A 19,677-nucleotide genomic window follows, 5' to 3' on the forward strand; every position below is an offset into this window, starting at 1 on the left:
TATTGAACAGTAGAACTAAAACATCAGTGTTCTCGCTATTCGTGCCCCTCCTCCATCCCTGGGGCATGTTGAAAACTAGGAGAAGCAGCAGGAAGAACAGTTCAAATGTTCTGATTACATGCCTATGAATAGTCACGTTACATGGATAAAACACTTTTTAAACATTTCAAGGCTTCCTTTTGATTCAAGTTTAAGAATGAAAAAACGAGCTCAATAATTAAATATCGTTGCCTTTAAAGAGGAAACGATTTTATAAGAGCAGGGAAATATTCATATTATCTCCAGAAATATATTTAATAGCTAAAAAAGAAATAGTAAGTTAGAATGATTTCCAAGAAAGGTGGTTGGCCTACATTCAAAAATGCATTAAATGCTTACAAGACTCTGCCCTAGGTAAGACCATTTATGGTAAACTATGGATTAATAATTTCATGCATACTAAATTTTTCACTCAGAGAATCACTTACCTGTGTGAGGTCAGGAATGTCACCTTTATCAATGCCAACTTGCTGCAGATTAAAAAAAAGTTACTTAATAGGTTTTTAAAAATTAATTTCTTAGATCACCTATAGAATTAGTTAAAACCACAGCTCAATCTTGGTATAAAATAATAATTATTATATATATCAATCTCACTTTGAATATGTGCTTTTTGTGGAGTTTTCCACTCAACATAAGAGCAATGATTTTGGCAATATAGATATAACAAATGTACAGAACTTTGCTAGAACTTGAAAAAAGAACTTAGGAAACTGAAGTGTAAAAGGTTTCCTCCATGGTTAATGGCAACTAAAATTTTTTTAAAATGCTTCGACTAAATTTAAATTGTTAATTATGCCCAGTCAGTCCTCTGGACAGGGAATGTTCACTGAATTTTAATAACTTGTTCAGGGTGTAGTTTCCACCCTTCCTCACAGAGAACCACTGTGACATCCAAGATGTATCCTTCCAGAGTTTCTTTATGCATATCCAAGGAAATAGTAAATCCATAAATACATAGTTATTTCCCACATTATTATACAATAATAGTGTATTATATACACTGGGATTATACTTTTCATTTAACAATATATCTTGGAACTATATCCATATTAATATACAGAATTTCCTCATTTTTAAACAGCTTCCTTGTCTTAAAATTTATTTAACAAGTCACCTATTAATGAACATTTAAGTTGCTTGCAATCCCTTGCCATTGCAAGCAATGCTGCACACATCACTTTGCACCTGTGTGGACACATCTGTAGGACACATTTGTAGAAGTGGAATTACTAGATAAAAGCAAATGTGAATTTTAAATTTTGGTAGCTTGGGGAATGAAGAGAAGGGAGGGAGGGAGGGGCAGAAAAAGAAAGTGCTATCAAGACTGCAAATATGGGAATATATTAATAAAGGTGAATCAATGAAGAGAGTACACAGGTGTTCACTATACAAGCTTATCAACTCTTGTAGGTTTGAAAATTATTCAAAATAAAAAGCTGGGGAAAAATACAAATCATAACTTCATTCTCTCATTCTATATAAATGATGAAACTGAGGCTTAAAACAAAGCGGGTTAACCCAAGTCTCTCTGTGAGAAACAAAGTGCTTCATTATGCTGATGGAAATGTGGAAGCAAATACAGGAAGCCTAAGTGTTGGCTCCTGAAAGACAATAAGGTAAACTGGAGAGGCGCAAGTCCACTTGTGTGCCAAATGCTGAGCTAACTTCTTTCCTTTGCATTTTCTATATCTAAAGCAGCGTAGCGAGACGCAACAGGGAAGAGATATGGGGATATATGTATATGTATAGCTGATTTACTTTGTTATAAAGCAGAAACTAACACACCATTGTAAAGCAATTATACTCCAATAAAGATGTTAAAAAAATAAAAAATAAAAAATAACGCAGCGTTTCTCAGCCTTGGTTCTATTGACATTTTGGGATGATAATTCTTTGCTGGGGGCTGTCTTATGTCTGCCCTAAACTCCCATTCTTTCAAAGTATGGAAATTATAAATGAAGGCAACTTCATTCTATTTATTTCTATATTTCAATACCTCTTGAGATGATCCATTAAAATAAATATGAATATGAATGAAGTCAGTGTTTTTGAAATTAAAGCATTATGGGTCCCTAATATTGGAATCACCTCCTTAAAAGGTGATGCGATTCTATTAAGTGGGCAACTCTGTTAAAGGAATTCTTCCTTTACAGTGCTATTCTTACTGTCCTGAACTTCTGAACCACAATGAAGTTGGAGGATGGAGATGAAGTGTGATTGTATTACAGAAATCTCATCACGTTCTGTCTGCAAGTATTCTGGGAGACATAACTCCTATGAGTTGGTATTTACCTTGGAATAGCAAACTAAGGTAAGTGCGTTTAGCAGACATGCCTATTACTTGTAAAATAACCATTTTACAAAGTTTCAGTTTTCTGCTTTAGGATACTTCAGTATAAGAATTCAGAGCACAGGAAGTTTTCTGTACTTCAAGCAATTCCTCTGCAAAATCTGAATATATCCATAGGAATTATTCAATTACTCCACATTTCTTTTAATACGATGGGAAACTTAATGTTAACACTTGCCATGTAGCCTATATAGTGTTGTAGTTTAAAAACAACATTCTTGCAAGTCATCTACACATTCTTCAGGCAAATGGTATTAACAACAGGGTAGCTTATTGGGTAGGAGTCCATACATATGTACACCACACAAGCATTGCTTGGTAGAAAAGAGAAGCTTCGTATATTTGTTGAAAATTTTCTGTATTTACCAATCATAACCAAACCATTCAACACTGGTATCCAGTTAGTGTTTAAATTATGAACAATGCAATTTAAATGTGAAAGAAAACACTAACGGTTAACCCATTGTGATTAATGTTTATTCTATTAAAAATAATTTTGTAAATTAGTATCCATTCTATAAAAAGTCTTAGTCATAATGTTTGAATAAAATTAAAATATTTATTATGTTGTTTAAAGACAAACTCTCAAAATGACATCTAATTTCTCTATACCTCCTTCTAAGCAGCCTGAAATGGGCATGTGATAACACGAGGTTATCAAGAGACACAAAGTAAAATTTTACATGTAAGAATAGAAGGAACTGATATATCACCACCCTTTTTCTCAAGGAGACCTTGAGCCCAGCCTTATTATGCTGATTAGAGAAATATTTACCCCAAATTGTAACACGTCCAACTCTTTACTTTTTCGATATACACAACATCAGATGGGAACACTGGGAAGCATGTGCATCAGGAATTAATTGAACAGTGAAATAATCTTCTGCCCTGGGTGTTTAGGTATAATTGATCTTCTCACAGAAAGAAATTAGGAAAATTTTGCTAGATTACATTGATAATTACAGTTGAACCATGGGAAAATCATATCAAATAAAAAAAATAAAACTTGTGTAGCAGCAAAAGTTTCAAGCAATTCTATCCTTCCTTAAAGGCCACCAACATCAATAAACCCATGGAAATATATATGAACATGCTTCAATGTATATGTAATTTATTAAGCTAATCTTTACCTTTTGTTTCCCATATTGATTTTTTTTTAACAAGTTCTGATTATAAACTGTATGGATCTAAGCTCAAGAGACAGTACTTTGCAAGATTACTTTGGTTTTGGAATTTAAATGTGACAATTATCACTCCTGTGAATAAATGAAATGTGAAGAATAATGCTTGGACTAGAGTGCTTTGAAACTATGTGTATAAAATGTCTGTTCTTGTGCCATATTCTGAAAATGGCGAAAACAGCAAAAACATGGCATGAATGTCCCACGTCCACAGCATTTTATGCTTTGCTGGTGAGCTTCAGAACCCTTCCCATAAAACACTTCAGTCAGCCCTAGCAATCAGTTAGTTGACAAGCAAGATAAGAACCCATGTGTCACCCTGACAAAGGAATGTAATAAAATGTCATAATTTCCACTATGAGTCAATCGTTGGATTTCATAAAAGACACCAATTTACAGATAACCTCAGGAACAACTGTATGGTTACACAGTTATTGTGATTACGTATAAAGAGACATCCTTAAGACACAATTTATAAACTTTATAAAATTAATTATACTTTGTTTTCTTTTTTCCTTGTATTGAAATCATTTTGACAAAGTAAAGAACGTCAGGGTTTATCGTTTACACACTAAGAACAATGGACAGGCTTTTCTAAGGGCTTTTTCCTACCGTTCAATACAAAGGAAGCACTTTCTTACAATCAAGGACAGCCATGAGGTAAGATGGAGGGACAAACCACCTTGCAAAGCTGTGAGCTCATCATCCATGAAACATTTATTTGGACACAGGATGATCTTCTGATTGAAACGCAAAAGTGCAGAGCACAGCTCTGGGTGAGAAACAGGATGAAATGTCTTCCAAGGCTACTTCCAACCCTAATAACCTGTGACTCTGTGGCAGAATGTCATGCCAGATTATGAACTCTACTGTTTACTCCAGATACATGTGTTAATATTACTTACCTCTGCAACTTTGAGAAATTCAGACACTCGTGTCATCCTAGTTAGAAATCGTTTGTAAATTTCTAGAGCATCTTTACATTGTCCTTTCTTCATTTCAAAAAACTTTTCTAGAAGAGATAGATAAGCATTTCAAAAAGTGTATTACATTCGATCTTCTTCTAAGCTTACGTTGATACTATTACTTAACAACTTTAATGTTTGAATCAAAACACTTGGCACTAAAACTTATGGGAAATATTAAAAACACCTAAACAAGGGAGGTCTGAGTAGTTTAGGAAAGGTGTTATGTTCTAAGGTGTCTCACATGAAACAATTTAAATAATGAAAATACAGTTAAAGTAGAAGAATATATTGCCACAACAGGTATACTTCATGATACATATATTGTAATATTCTGTTTCAGAAAACAGCATCAAATTCTTGCTGATAACAATCTCAAAATTTAAAACTGCACCCTACAGAATCCTTATTTTCTTACTAGTTCACTATAAAGCAATAATCTATATATTATAAAGCAATAATCTACAAACTTCCCTGAATTAAAGAATTCTTTAAATTGTCTACACTCCATATAAGTGATACTTGCTTTTACTGGTCATCAACTATTTCTTTCAAACATTATGTCTTTTTGTTATAAAATAGTGGAGTTTCATCCCTTCTAGTCTATAATCGTATCCTCTTTCTCAACTTTTAGCCTTCTAGACAGAAAAACAAAGGGACCTTTTGCTGCTCTCTTCTGCCTCCCAAGACTAGAATTCAGTGATGAATTATAATTGTAGTATGAGAGTGTATTTTCTCCATACATGTTTTGAAGAAAACTAGCATTTTAACAGTGCTTTCCCCAGCCAGTCATTCATCCATTCATTCAGTCAAAAATTACTGACATTGCAGATGGAGACACACTCGGCCAGTGTCTACAATAGCTCCCTGGCAACCCTGGATCATAACTGATGGCTCAGTATCTTATTTCATATTTGCACATGGTTAGACATATGCCATTTTTATGCTCTCTCACATTTGAAAGTTCTGGATTTCATTCGGCATGTAATTTTACTACCTCAGAAGTATTTTTAATTTTCTCAAGAAAGGTTTAATAATATATAATTACACAAAGAACTAATTATTGAGGGTAGCTACTCATTACCTTCTGTTGACAGTCTTTTGGTAATTTTACTTTTAACATGGACCTCCCCTGTAGGGGATTCGAGGGAAGCAAAAAGATCAAGAAAACAAACATATAATGTTTTCTAGTTGTTAGGATTTGAGAGGAAAGTGGGTCTTTTACAAAATGGCCAAATTTAAGTATACTTTCTTTGTCCACCCACCCTGTCTTCTAAGCTAGAGACGGAAATATGGTGTTACAGGGGACCACATCTTTTCAGTTTAGACCTTTGAAAATTAGGACTTATTCTGGTAAAACACACCTTTCTTTTCTTTTTTTTTTTTTTTGCGGTGCGTGGGCCTCTCACTGTTGTGGCCTCTCCTGTTGCGGAGCACAGGCTCCGGATGAGCAGGGTCAGTGGCCATGGCTCATGGGCCCAGCCACTCCGCGGCATGTGGGATCCTCCCGGACCGGGGCACGAACCCGTGCCCCCTGCATCAACAGGTGGACTCTCAACCACTGTGCCACCAGGGAAGCCCCACCTTTCTTTTTAAACAATCTTCACATAAACAATTTCTTCCAAGTGTCTAAATTACTTTTCTTTACTATAAGTTTATTTCTTTGAATCAGATCTTCATTCATTTCAAAAGAGAAATCAAACTGAATAATCTCAATCTCCTCTTAGAACCAATGCACCAAAAGTTTAAGCAGTGTTGTTTTGTCTCCTCTGGATGCTTTTTAAGTTGTTTGTATCTTTTGTGGTAATTTAGGATTCAGCGACAAAAGAGTTTCAATAATGATGGTTTTAGGTTATAATCTCATAAGTGTTTCTGTAACAGTGGTAATGACACAGAAAAGCAACATGTACTGATCAATGTAAAGTTCCCTCACCCGCTTAAGAGACCAGAGAAATTAACACTTTTAACAGAGGGGATGGGTCACCCAGAAATGAATCTCTTTCTTTCATAATAAAGATAACATATGTTGATTTTCAGTATCTGAAATGATCAAATATTGACATTTGTAATGTGAAACTTTATAAAGTGTTGATAAATTCCCTTGTCATATTAGTACTGACTTTTGCAGAATAACTGTCCAAGGAAAAGAACCAGATGAAAAGGTATCTCATCCCTGTGAAACAAACTGAGACCTTGCATGTAGGCTATTACTAACGACCACTAGTCAGTAAGGGAAGCATCTTCTTACTCATGCGTCAGAGTTTCATTACAGTGATAAAATGTTTGCTAAGATTTGCACCACTGTTGATTCCAACATTAGATGTAGAGAACTGGTCATGAAGTGCTTGACTAAGACTCACCCATGATATATTTATAAAGTTAATTCCTAGCGCTTAGTTAGTAAACAAACAAAAAACAAACCTGTATCAAAACACTTGGGATACTGCATATACTTCTCTTCTAGAGTGTTACTTTTACAAGAGCAAGTTGACAATGCTGAATGAAGGCCACTCAACACCACAGTGTCGTGAGGCCAGAATGTACAACTACCACTTTTGAAAGGTTAGGTCTCTAATGTGAAAAGGTACAACTCTTCTCCTTTTCTGCTCCTAATCTTAGGCAAGAGACTCTCTTTTTCAAATTAAATGAAATAAAAAATATACGTTGAATGTTTATTATTTTAATATAAGGAGAAAATGCATGCTTAATACACTCCATCTGTAAAGTCAACATAAAGTAAAGCAGAGCAGCCTTTAAGGAGTGTCCAAGACAATAACAGAGGAGAGTCACATGACAACATCTTTAATTGCTGAATCAATGGTAAAGGCATTAAGTCCAACGTTCATGAAGCAGAACTGGGGATGAAGGGGGGGTACACTGGGGCGAGAGGATGAGAATGAAGCAACAGAACTTCATTTCTGACCGGCACAGATTTTAGTCAGTGGGCAACTCCCAAGTTTGAGGTAAGAACACAATATTTAAATTTAAGTGTCAACAAATAAGCAGACGTGCAAAACTGAAGCTCAGGAGGAGGGGAAGGACTGAAAGGATAGATGTGAGACTCCTCATAATGGAAATAATAAGTTTCCCAATGAAGAGTACACAGAGAAAGCAAAACAGCAGATGGCTGGACATGAACTTTAGCAAAAGCTCACATTTATGAGTTGTAAAGAAGATTAAGATCAGCCAGCAAAAGCGAATGGAAAAGTCTATCTTACTTGGCTTGCCACCAAACTCCCTCACCTGAAATAAAGGTGATGTGGTTTTGAACTGCACACCACGGGCAGGAATCTCTCCCCAGGAAAGGCAAAACCTCCCAGGGCACTGTATTCGATGTTGGTGACTGGCTCACCCGATTCCATTCTATCTTTTTCTAGACTCATGAGAAGCCAGGGATCTGGATGCAAATTTAGTTCTGCGCTTTAGACAGACCTGTGGGCGATCTGGAAGGTGAGACTGAGGCGGCAGCAACAGGCGTCCTGTACCGGAACAGCTGTTTCTTACGGCAAGTGATAAGATCCTTGGAGGGTGAGCTATCTTTCACAGCATTTCACTGTCACCCTCCAGCTTTCCTGGGCTTTAGGGAAGAACTGTCACAGTCACAGCCCCTTGATCTGACTCCCTACTCCCTGGATTATAGCTTCACGTGTCCATTCTCCAGCTCCCTAGTGTTGTAAGGCAGCCGAGATTGTTTCAGCATACTTTCAAGTAGTGGCCTCTCAAGCAGTAGCTTCCCTAGAGCACAAGAACTGGTTACTTCAGGAGCATCTCAGGAGGCCGAGACCAGAACCAGTTCCTGTAGGCTTCCCATAATTAAATGAAGACCTAACCCCTTGTTTTGAATCCCTTTCTACTTCGAATAAGTAGAGTGGTTTCTGTTTCTTGCATAGACACAGTATTTGGTGGCTGAAGAGGCTGTAGAAAGCAGACCCTCAAAAATGTCAAAGGGAGGAATCTGGGATTAGATATATAACCTGAATGAATCTGAAGGCAGTGATGACCACCTGCAACTAGTGGAGAATGGGATTCTCGGAATCTGTGTTGCACAGGAGCAAAATAATTACTTAAATTATGACCTGTGGTTTTCTGAAATAAGCACCTAGAATGAAGCTTATCAGAACAAGCAGCTGCTGGGATAGACCATGATGAGAACAAGGCAGATGGAACTGTGGGGTGGACGGCTGCTCCCGACTCCACTGGAGAGCTTAAAAAGGAAAATGACAACACAGGATTTAAAATGACTGGCTCAAGGCTCCAGTCAGACTGTGGTACTCCAAGCTGCCCTAAAATAATCTTATCCTTACAGACACAGGGCTGTCATCGCCAAAGTCAGAGAGTCTAATCTTGTGAGTTGCTGAATTATAATGTATGTGGGCAAGTTAAATTTCCAGCTTCAACATGGTCTCCTTTGTGAAAGTTAGGACTCTTATTGAAAAAGAAAACTGAAAAGGAAAGTACTTGGGTAGATTCAAACCAAAATGAACTACCCTTGTTGGAAAAACTTTTCTTTCTCAGTCTGAAGAGGCTGGTCCTGCGTTGCTTGGAGATCCTGTAATCAACCCACCTTCCACGAGGGAATAAAAATTCTCCTCATGCTCTGTCCCTCTACTTCTTACTCCCTTCCCCTTGCCAACTGCTTCAACACCTAGAATGAGATTTAGAACCCAGCAATCCAGCATGTCCTCAGGAGACAAGTACAAAGCCTGACTCTAGAGGAAAAAAACATACATGCTAAAAGACGTGCAAGACTGTGCAAATTCATGTTGGCAGTCAGGATGCCAGATAAAATACAAGACACTGAGTTAAATTTAAATTGTAAAAGATAATTTTTAGCATAAGTAGGTCCCAGATATTCCATGGGACTTACTAATACTAAAAAAGTTACTCATGTTGATCTGAATACAAATTGAACGAGATGTCCTGTATTTTTTTCCTCCTGAATCGGGCAATCCTAATTGATAAAAATCTAGAGAATTCAAATAAATTCTAAAGGTTCTGAGCAGTAAAGAAGGACCATTACATTCGTTTTTGTGATGTCACTGATAATTCATCAATTTGGGTGAACATGCCAAGAAGCACCGATTGAAAATGCTGGCCTGTATAGCCAGGACGTGGAAGCAACCTAAGTGTCCATTGACCGATGAATGCATAAAGATGTGGCACGTATATACAATGGAATATTACTCAGCCATAAAAAGAAACGAAATTAAGTTATTTGTAGTGAGGTGGATGGACCTAGAGTCTGTCATACAGAGTGAAGTAAGTCAGAAGGAGAAAAACAAATACTGTATGCTAACATATACATATGGAATCTAAGAAAAAAAGGTTCTGATGAACCTAGGGGCAGGACAGGAATAAAGACACAGATGTAGAGAATGGACTTGAGGACACGGGGAGGGGGAAGGGTAAGCTGTGACAAAGTGAGAGAGTAGCATGGACATATATACACTACGAAATGTAAAACAGATAGCTAGTGGGAAGCAGCCGCATAGCACAGGGAGACCAGCTCAGTGCTTTGTGACCACCTAGAGGGGTGAGATAGGGAGGGTGGGAGGGAGATATAAGGAGGAAGAGTTATGGGGATATATGTATATGTATAACTGATTCACTTTGTTATAAAGCAGAAACTAACACACCATCGCAAAGCAATTATACTCCAATAAAGATGTTAAAAACAAAAATGCTGGCCTGAACATCCGGAAGTGGATCTAACACAGTTAGATCCCAAACTGTAGTCCTACAGTTTGGTTCCCAAACTGTAGTCCCCCAAACCCAGCACCATCCAGGCCCTCACTAGATATGCAAATTCTCAGGCCCTACCCCAGACCTACTGAATTAGAAACTCTGAGTTAGTATCTAGCAACCTCAATTTTAATAAGCCCTCCAGATATTCTTGAGTAAGAGCCTTGAAACACAGCCCAAAGCATCTATTCCTACGCTTCTGCAAAGGGACATTTACCAGAGTGACTACACACATGGGAAAGGGGACATACCCAGAATTTTCAGGGACACAGACTCTAAGCCGATGCTAGTCTCTGGGGATCCAAAATGTCACTATATTTTCTACAGATCTGAGCGGAGGCTTTCGGGGGATTAGGAGATTTAAAAAAAAATTAGATCCAGTGGATGCATGAAACTATCAGTGGTTATTTCCCCAGCTTCCTGAATACATAGATGAAATACTTTGAAATACACAGAAATACTTTAAACCTAGCAGGATCCCCACATTGGTTTCATGATCTCTACAAAGATACAGGGTAGCAGTTCCATTATATTCCCAGTTAACCTGCATACCTGGTTTGTGCAAAAGATGAGTGAATCTTAGAGGTGAACTGTAGGTTACTGGAAACTTAATCAGGCGACAATTCCTACTTGCAGAGATCCAGAGGTGTCCTCCTTTCCAGCATAAAATCAGCACAGTTGCTGACACGTGATAAGCATCTATCAAACTAGCAAGTTCTTTTCTATCTACCCCAGTAGACACAGCCCAGCAGAAGTAGTTTTCTTTCATCTGGCAGGGATGCCAGTACACGGTCACTGTCTTATTTCAAGTATATTAACCTCTCTGGTTGTCATAACGCCACTGGATATCATTTGATGACATCAGGTTGACTGTGGCTGGAGGGAAAGAATTTCAGCTATGCTAGGTGCCTAATAAGTCACAGGCAGGTCAAGGGGAAGGAGAGAGAACCTATGAAAGCCCAGGGACCTGCTACATCAATGAAGTTTCTGCGGGTCCAAAGGTCCCTCCATCTGAAAGACACATTGCTTCACCTTGCACTCTCTGTAACGAAAATGCAGGCAAAAGTTTTGCTGAGCTTTTTTTGGTTTTGGAGGTAACATAGACAACATGTGTATGTGCTGCTCTAAACGGAGTATCGGTGTATGGTGTCAGCTGGAAGCAGGGCCCAGATCAAGGAAGACGCTGCAACTGCTCCAACCTGGGGCCACTCGGGCCTTTGTTCCTGCAGAGCTAAAGGCACTGCAAGTGTGTACAGCAGATCCAAACGCTGCAGGACGACTCGGGCACATGCCAATAGGAAAATACAACAGAAGCCTCTAGCGCTTTGGAGCAAGGCCATTTCTTTTTCAGATAGTAACTGATCTCCTTTGGAAAAACTGCTCTAGGCTTGCCTCTAGAGACTGAAATTCTGACCAGAGAATACCAAGTGATCATAAGACCTCAAGCGATATCTTATACACCAAACCATAAAGCTAGGCAAATGCAAGAATATACTCCATCATCAAATGGAGGTGGTAATATAAGCGATCAGCCTCGAGCAGTGCCTGAATACCCATGTAGGTTGTATGAACAGGTGGCTCATACACCCAGCATATCTACATCTTCTGGACGGCTACTTCTCCCTCCAGTCATGCCTATAGCCTCTGGGGAGATCCCTATGACCAGCTGACAGAGGGAAAAAACCAATTCAAGCTTGGTTTAGAGATGTTTTCTCAGACTGACACTAGGTGGAAGTGGTTTGATGAATCATTGTATCCCAGAAAGGGGTGACCTTGTCAGTAGAAAGAAATCTTTTACTGTAGGCCAAACGTCAAGCAGTGTATCTATCTGATTTTCACTTTATGGCAAATGAAAGATAGTGAGATGTATGGAACTACATCAAAATAGGAGCATCTCCAGGTGAGGCATCAGAGGTAGTTGTCAGCACAGTGGAACAGTTATGTATCGTTACGGGACTTATTCCAAAAGGCAAAGCTTAGAACCTGCTCCTTCGGTCATTCCAAAATTTTGTAAGCATCAGAATCCCTGTATGAAATCTCTTTCTGCTGAAAATACCTAGAATGCTTTCCATTCCCTGCACTTGATCTTGACATAAGAACACACACAGAAATGTGACCTGAATGAGCCATGTATTTAGATTTTTATGAAGTCTGCAGCATCCAAATCTTTGCATTCTGATACAGTCTCTCTTCACAGACACCATTCAGTAGTTCTACCTACCAAGTAAATTAATAACTCCATCGTTGTAGCAAGCAAAAAGTTTGATAAGGTCCTTGAAAAGAAGCATAAATGCAGCATTTATGACACCATTTGTTAGTTCATTTGGATGTACCTAGAAACAGATGAAAATTTCATAAGTGAACTGCAGATCAACAAATGACAATTTTTCTCAGAGCATGTTAAGAAGTCTCAAATGATTACTAAGAAATTCATTCATATTCACCAAATGCTGCGTAAGTCTTTGAGTAACACTACCAATATCAAAAACTGGATTGCCTATTTTTTTGCTTCAATTTAAGTCAATGAAGTTAGTCCTATCAACTATAAGACATATATACATTCTATTTGATTAATGATCCACAGATAAATCAAATCCAACTTTTGAACACCTGGACTCCTGTTGCTTTTACTATGCCATATTACATTCTTCTCCTTCCCCTGTGTAATGATCTCTGTGGAAGGGTTCAGGCTCCAGGGGCCTGCAGTGACTCAGAGAGGAAGCCTAGCATAGGGAAAACATGCCTTAGCCGGCTGCCCCTAAAATAATTCTGGAGACTCATAGTATTCACCCACCCACCAAATACTCTAATCACTAGCACAAAGAAGAATAATTTCTCTCCATTTCCCAGTCCTTGCTCACAACTCCTCACGCTCTGCTCTTTTTCCTTTTCTGACTTCTTTTCTCCTTTAAGCAAGACAGTACCAACATTAAGGGTAAGGAAAGCAAAGAAAAATGAGTAATAAGAAAAAAAGTTAAGAGAAAAGCAATTCCATATATACCTAGTGATGTCCTTACTGTAAAATCTGTCAAAAAACAGTAAGATGGTTTGCTGCTTTAAATGAAATTTCACAGGAGTTGGGTATTGTGACTAGGATAGACAAAACCATAATCTTAACAGAGATTTTAGTTACCAATATTTGAGGAAAACCTTTGTTTTACGCAACCACCAAAACAGAGGAAAGATAACAATGTGAGTTAAGAATCTTCCTACATGGCAGAACATTTTATTTTCACAAATCAGGTATGTTTCATTAATTGAAATTTTTAGTTTGAAATAACTGTAAATCCACATGAAACTGTAAAAAAATATAGAGATTCCCATGTACAACTTACCAGTTCCTCCCAGAGGTAAAATCTTGCAAAATTATAGTACAATATCACAACCAGGATATTGATATCAGTACAATCCGCCCATCTTACTCAGATTTCCCCTTTTACCTGTTGTATGTATGTTTAGTTCTATATCGTCTTATCGCATGTGTAAGTTAGTGTATCCACCATCACAGTCAAGATACAGGTTTGGTTTTAAGAGACAAGCCACGTTGGTATTGGCAGGAAGAAGGACCATGACAAAACAAACATAATTCTCTTCCATGGATGGTGCCATTTAAACAGACTGTATAAAATAGTTCCTAATAGCAGGCTGGGGTATTTAGCTGCCTGAACATATGTTTTGCAGCTACTTTATTCTGTCAAACACAACTGGAGGCCACCATCCTGCTCTGAACATGGGGATCCAAGAATGCACCACTCGTAGTTTTCCATGACTGAAGTGAACACCTGTAAACTTCTCTGACAATGAGGACAACCAAAATCCTCTATTCCTCACTGACAGCCTAAACTACGTGTTCATCTAATTCAACTATATGAGGGAGACCTAAATCTGTGTCCTGAGGAAATTCTTTATCTGTAGCCCACCTTCAAATAAAAGGCAGCATGATTGTGTAAGAAGCATTTTCTGGTGAGATACGTACGTCAAATTCCAGCAGTGCATCAATCTGTCCCTGTAGTACGGGCATACTCTTCAGTAGTTTCTCAGGAGCCATCGTCCTCATGACACCATCAGCCCTACAATTTAACAAAAACCAAAACGGTAAAACTTACTTGTATGTGGAAAATTTGAGACCACATGCATTGTTCCAAACTGTTTTCCTCCTATTTCCTTGTTAATCTCCTGGGATGATTCTGAGATGTGAAGAGGCTTTGGTTGGGTCCCTTCTCTATACCCCTTCTCACCCACTTGCATTCCTTAACCACACAGGCCGTGCTTTCTATGTAGTGCCCTCAGGAAGAAAGCAACGTGATCTGGATAAAAGAGGCCAGCTGAATTTATGAATGGATTTTTCTAAATCTATAACAGAAATACTAGTATTAAAAATCTAGGTTTCCTAAACCCCACTTTGTTTTTGAGAGAGAGAGAGAGAAAACATGTCTTGGAAGTCTTCAAAACCTGTAGGACTGGGAACAGAATTTATACTATTAACCATCAAGTGAAGAAAAAGGCACTCTGATTTGCAGTTTGGACCAAAAGAGCTGAGTTTAACCAGCTGTAGAGAACGTGACTGGAGGTTAGCACTGAAGGGTGCATCGTAGGGGGCACTGACGCCTGCACCCACCCACAGGCCTCTTAGGGAGCTCCTGTATCCAGAGATGGTCAAGAAGCAGCAGGAGTGAAACAGCTGAGGAAAACGCCCAGGTGACGTGACTGCGCTGATAACGGCAGCTTTCGGGCTCTCCCACCTCAACGGTAGGGAAAGCATCCCAAAGTGCCCTTATGTGCCCACTCAGCAGTGCAGAAGTTTCTAAGAAGGCTGTGGACATATTGTGGAGAGGTCACAATCCAGCTCAGAACATCAGCCACGGCTGCCCAGGGCCATGTAAGAAGTCAGAGGAAGGCATAGGAACTAGAATCATCTCTAATGAGATGGGGATGAAGTCAAACATTCATTTTATAAAATGTTCACCCACAAGAAACTAGTTTATTTTGAATAGGCAAGTTTATATTTTTCACTACCATGATAAAAAAAAAGTAGTTCAAAGCTAAGTTGAGGTCAGCTATCAGAAAACAGAGTTATATCTCTTTGTGTGAATTCTTGAGACTAAAATATTAAACTTTGTACAATATGCTGCCATTATTTCAAATTAGGAATGGATACAAGATTTGCACAGATTTATAGCTGAACACTTTTGATTAAATTCAAACATCTATTTAGAGGGAAATAAATAGCAATTATGAATTAAACTTGCAAGGAGCCTGTATCAATGAGATTTTCCTAATCAATGGTTGGTATTAATAATTAGTTCAGATATGGTGTGTTTTCATGTGTTTGTGTGTGTGCATGTATAACAGAAGGACAGTATTATCTGTTCTCCAGATCTGTGATAGATCTCCACACATACATATAGTTCAGTTTCACCTCAATCAAAACACACTGAAATAACTATTGTCGACCACAGCCATGTTCTTTTAAATGAAACTTGTTTAAATTCTCTCCATTTAAAATTATTTGAAGGTATATAACTGTTCAAGAATTTTGAGTTGATTTTAACAAAATAAAATGTTGTACCATGTCAACTCTGAGCAGCAAATCAGATTTTCTGCAGGAAAATATAAATAAGTAACATTGCAACCACAAGGCTAACCTGCATAATATTATTGAGGTTTTTTTTAGGTTATTATAAACTGGGGCTTCATGATCAAAACTAGTTGGCAATTAACTTAATTAAGATAAATCAAGTATGTCTCAAAGACTTCTTCTGCTCAAATAAATATGAGAAAGAAAAAACATACCCTTTCTTCACTCTGGCAAAATCAAATGCCATCTGTCTGTAAGAGAAAGCCTTTTCATTCAAATATCTACTATAGCGCCTTATGAAGGTAGACATATCATAACCTGGGGGGAGGGGCAGAGGAGATAAAACTAATTAATAAAATACCTTCAACTGTGCTTTGCTAGTTCCAATTTTTTTTTAAACTCCTCAAATGTAAATAATTCTAAGATGAGGTCAATAAGTGTACCAGACAGGCCTCATTTAAAATCCTACTTGAGGCAAAAATACTTTTAGCATGAGACATTCCAAGACTATTCAATTTAGATATGCTACCATCTTTGTACAGAATGTCTTTTCTGATTTTTCCTTGCATTTTTGTTCACTGTTTCAGATTTAATACATGTAGCTATCTGAGAACTAACCACTTGCTTGGTGTGCTTGCCTTATATGTAATAGACAACCAGTAAATATGCTGAATGAACAAATGACTGCAGTACAAATTCTATTAATTTACAAAAAAACATTTAAAACTGGATTATTTTTAACTGGGAAAGTACTTTTTCATTTCATTGCCTCTTACACCTTCATTAACAAACAACTGTGGATCTAACATACCCACTGTTACTTTTTAAGGTAAACACTGAAAAAGACAAGAAACAGAATTAATGTATAATTCATATGCTGAGTTGCATAACAATTAAATATTTTAAAGCTAATATAAAGTAACTATATAGTCACATTTACATTTTTTCTTGTATATCCAATGGAGCTATCAGTTAACACTGATTTTTAATTAATAACCTCACTTCAAAAATCAAAAAATTCTGCATCAAAAACATTAGCAAGAAAATTATAAAACATAATATTCTCACCATGGGATCCACTTTTGTCCAAAAAATTGCTGAGATTGAATAGTGTATTTCTAGAGGCCAAATACTGAATAAATCTCTGAAAAACAAAAGTCAGAACTAAACATCAATATCCTGAAATCACTACTTTAGACAAGTTCTGATACTAAAGGGAATTTTCTAAAAATATAAATTCTCATTGTGATCTTTTTTACTCAGTATAAAGTTTCCTAGTCTGTGGGCTTTCTCTGAGGGGGAATAAAAACTGATCATACTCACTGAAATAGAATTAAATTGTGTGATCTTTCATTTCTGTACATAACAGAAACACTGCAATTTAATAGGATTCGGTAGGTATCCCATATAAAATGGCTAAGTTTTAGTTTAGTCAATATTTTCCAAAATTAAACATTTTTATGAAAGCAATTTTCACACAGAGGCACAAAGAATTACTTCCCAATGGGAAAATAATTTTGTTGTTCCTTTCTCCTAATATTTTTGTCCATTAATACGTTTACATGGTATATACAGATTTAACACTTTGATATCTTTAACAAAATGTCTAACAACATATTTCTGAAAAACAGCTAAACAGTAGATTAAAATTGTACTCCAGATGACTTTGAACCATATACTCCCTCTTATTTTCCTCCTAATTAGTGAAAGCTTAAGAAACTTAAGCCATCACCAGCCTCCCTCCCCTGCCAAAAAAAGAAAAGTTAGGTTTACATGGTTTACCTCATTTCCATGCACCATGAGATGATGCGTAGTGACTAAAGCTTTAAATACAACCACCCAGCTACTGTTTGTTGCCCGCTCAAAGAGCGTGTCCGCCATCTGAGGAATATTAACATTGGTCTCATTGGTAGCCTGGATCAAATCTATGAAAATAGAAGATTTCAGTCAATGACACTAATGATTGCATAAAAAAATTTCATTTCAAATTTTAAACATTTAAACCTGTTGAGTTTATGAGTCCAAAACTGCATTGACAACAGCTAAAAAGATTTTCAAAAATTAAATGTCAGAGAGATTGGTTCAAGATGGTGGAGTAGAAGGATGTGCTCTCACTCCCTCTTGCGAGAGCATGGGAATCAAAATTAACTGGTCAACAGTCATCGACAGGAAGACATTGGAACTCACCAAAAAAGACAGCCCACATCCAAAGACAAAGGAGAAGCCACAATGAGATGGTAGGAGGGGTGCAATCACAATAAAATCAAATCCCATAACTGCTGGGTGGGTGACTCACAAACTGGAGAACACTTATACCACGGAAGTCCACCCACTGGAGCGAAGGTTCTGAACCCACGTCGGGCTTCCCAACCTAGGGCTCTGGCAACGGGAGAAGGAATTCCTAGAGAATCAGACTTGGAAGGCTAGCGGGATTGGATTGCAGTACTTCAACAGGACTGGGGGAAACAGAGACCCTACTCTTAGATGGCACACACAAAGTAGTGTGCACATCGGGACCTATTGGAAGGAGCAGTGAACCCAGGGGAGACTGAACCAGACCCACCTGCTAGTGTTGGAGGGTCTCCTGCAGAGGCAGGGGCAGGTAGCTGTGGCTCACCGTGATGACAAGGACACTGGCAGCAGAAGTTCTGGGAAGTACTCCTTGGCATGAGCCCTCCCAGAGTCTGCCATTAGCCCCACCAAAGAGCCCCGGTAGGCTCCAGTGCTGGGTCCCCTCAGGCCAAACAACCAACAGGGAGGGAACCCAGCCCCACCCACCAGCAGTCAGCAGATTAAAGTTTTACTGAGCTCTGCCCACCAGAGCAACAGCCAGCTCTACCTACCACCAGTCCCTCCCATCAGGAAACTTGCACAAGCCTCTCAGATAGCCTCATCCACCAGAGGGGCAGACAGCAGAAGCAAGAACTACAATCCCACAAGCTGTGAAACAAAAACCACATTCACAGAAAGACAGACAAGATGAAAAGGCAGGCGGCTATGTACCAGATGAAGGAACAAGAAAAAATTCCCCAAAACAACTAAATGAAGTGGAGCTAGGCAACCTTCCAGAAAAAGAATTCAGAATAATGATAGTGAAGATGATTCAGGACCTCGGAAAAAGAATGGAGGCAAGGATCGAGAAGACGTAAGAAATGTTTAACAAAGACCTAGAAAAATTAAAAAATAAACAAAAAGAGATGAACAATACAATAACTGAAATGAAAAATACACTAGAAGGAATCAAGAGCAGAATAACCGAGGCAGAAGAATGGATAAGTGACCTGGAAGACAGAATGGTGGAATTCACTGCTGCAGAACAGAATAAAGAAAAAAGAATGGAAAGAAATGAAGACAGCCTATGAGACCTCTGGGACAACATTAAACGAAACAACATTCGCATTATAGGGGTCCCAGAAGGAGAAGAGAGAGAGAGAAAGGACCAGAGAAAATATTTGAAGAGATTAGAGTTGCAAACTTCCTTAACATGAGAAAGGTAATAGCCACCCAAGTCCAGGAAGTGCAGAAAGTCCCATACAGGAAAAACCCAAGTAGAAACATGCCAAGACACATAGTAATCAAATTGGCAAAAATTAAAGACAAACAAAAATTGCTGAAAGCAGCAAGGGAAAAATGACAAATAACATACAAGGGAACTCCCATAAGGTTAACAGCTAATTTCTCAGCAGAAACTGTACAAGCCAGAAGGGAGTGGCATGATATATTTAAAGTGATAAAAGGGGAGAACCTACAACCAAGATTACTCTACCCAGCAAGGATCTCATTCAGATTCAATGCAGAAATCAAAAGCTTTACAGACAA

The 19,677-nt window shown here is 38.1% G+C and overlaps 1 protein-coding gene across 14 annotated transcripts in view; it reads right to left on the minus strand.

The window, feature by feature from the left end:
* SNAP91 (synaptosome associated protein 91) overlaps positions 1 to 19,677 on the minus strand; it is a 156,258-nt gene that overhangs the window by 85,957 nt on the left and 50,624 nt on the right. For all 14 annotated transcript variants that reach the window (XM_082633866.1, XM_082633869.1, XM_082633867.1 and 11 more), the window contains exons 3-9: positions 17,641 to 17,783; positions 16,927 to 17,002; positions 16,074 to 16,176; positions 14,257 to 14,350; positions 12,502 to 12,613; positions 4,479 to 4,585; positions 468 to 509 (exon numbers count right to left, since the gene is read on the minus strand). In XM_082633866.1, the coding sequence (XP_082489992.1) occupies positions 468 to 509; positions 4,479 to 4,585; positions 12,502 to 12,613; positions 14,257 to 14,350; positions 16,074 to 16,176; positions 16,927 to 17,002; positions 17,641 to 17,783 (677 nt within the window). The remainder of the gene's footprint in view (positions 1 to 467; positions 510 to 4,478; positions 4,586 to 12,501; positions 12,614 to 14,256; positions 14,351 to 16,073; positions 16,177 to 16,926; positions 17,003 to 17,640; positions 17,784 to 19,677) is intronic.

Source organism: Mesoplodon mirus, assembly GCF_964341445.2.
Source record: "Mesoplodon mirus genome assembly, chromosome: 10".
Classification (NCBI taxonomy): Eukaryota; Metazoa; Chordata; class Mammalia; order Artiodactyla; family Ziphiidae; genus Mesoplodon; species Mesoplodon mirus.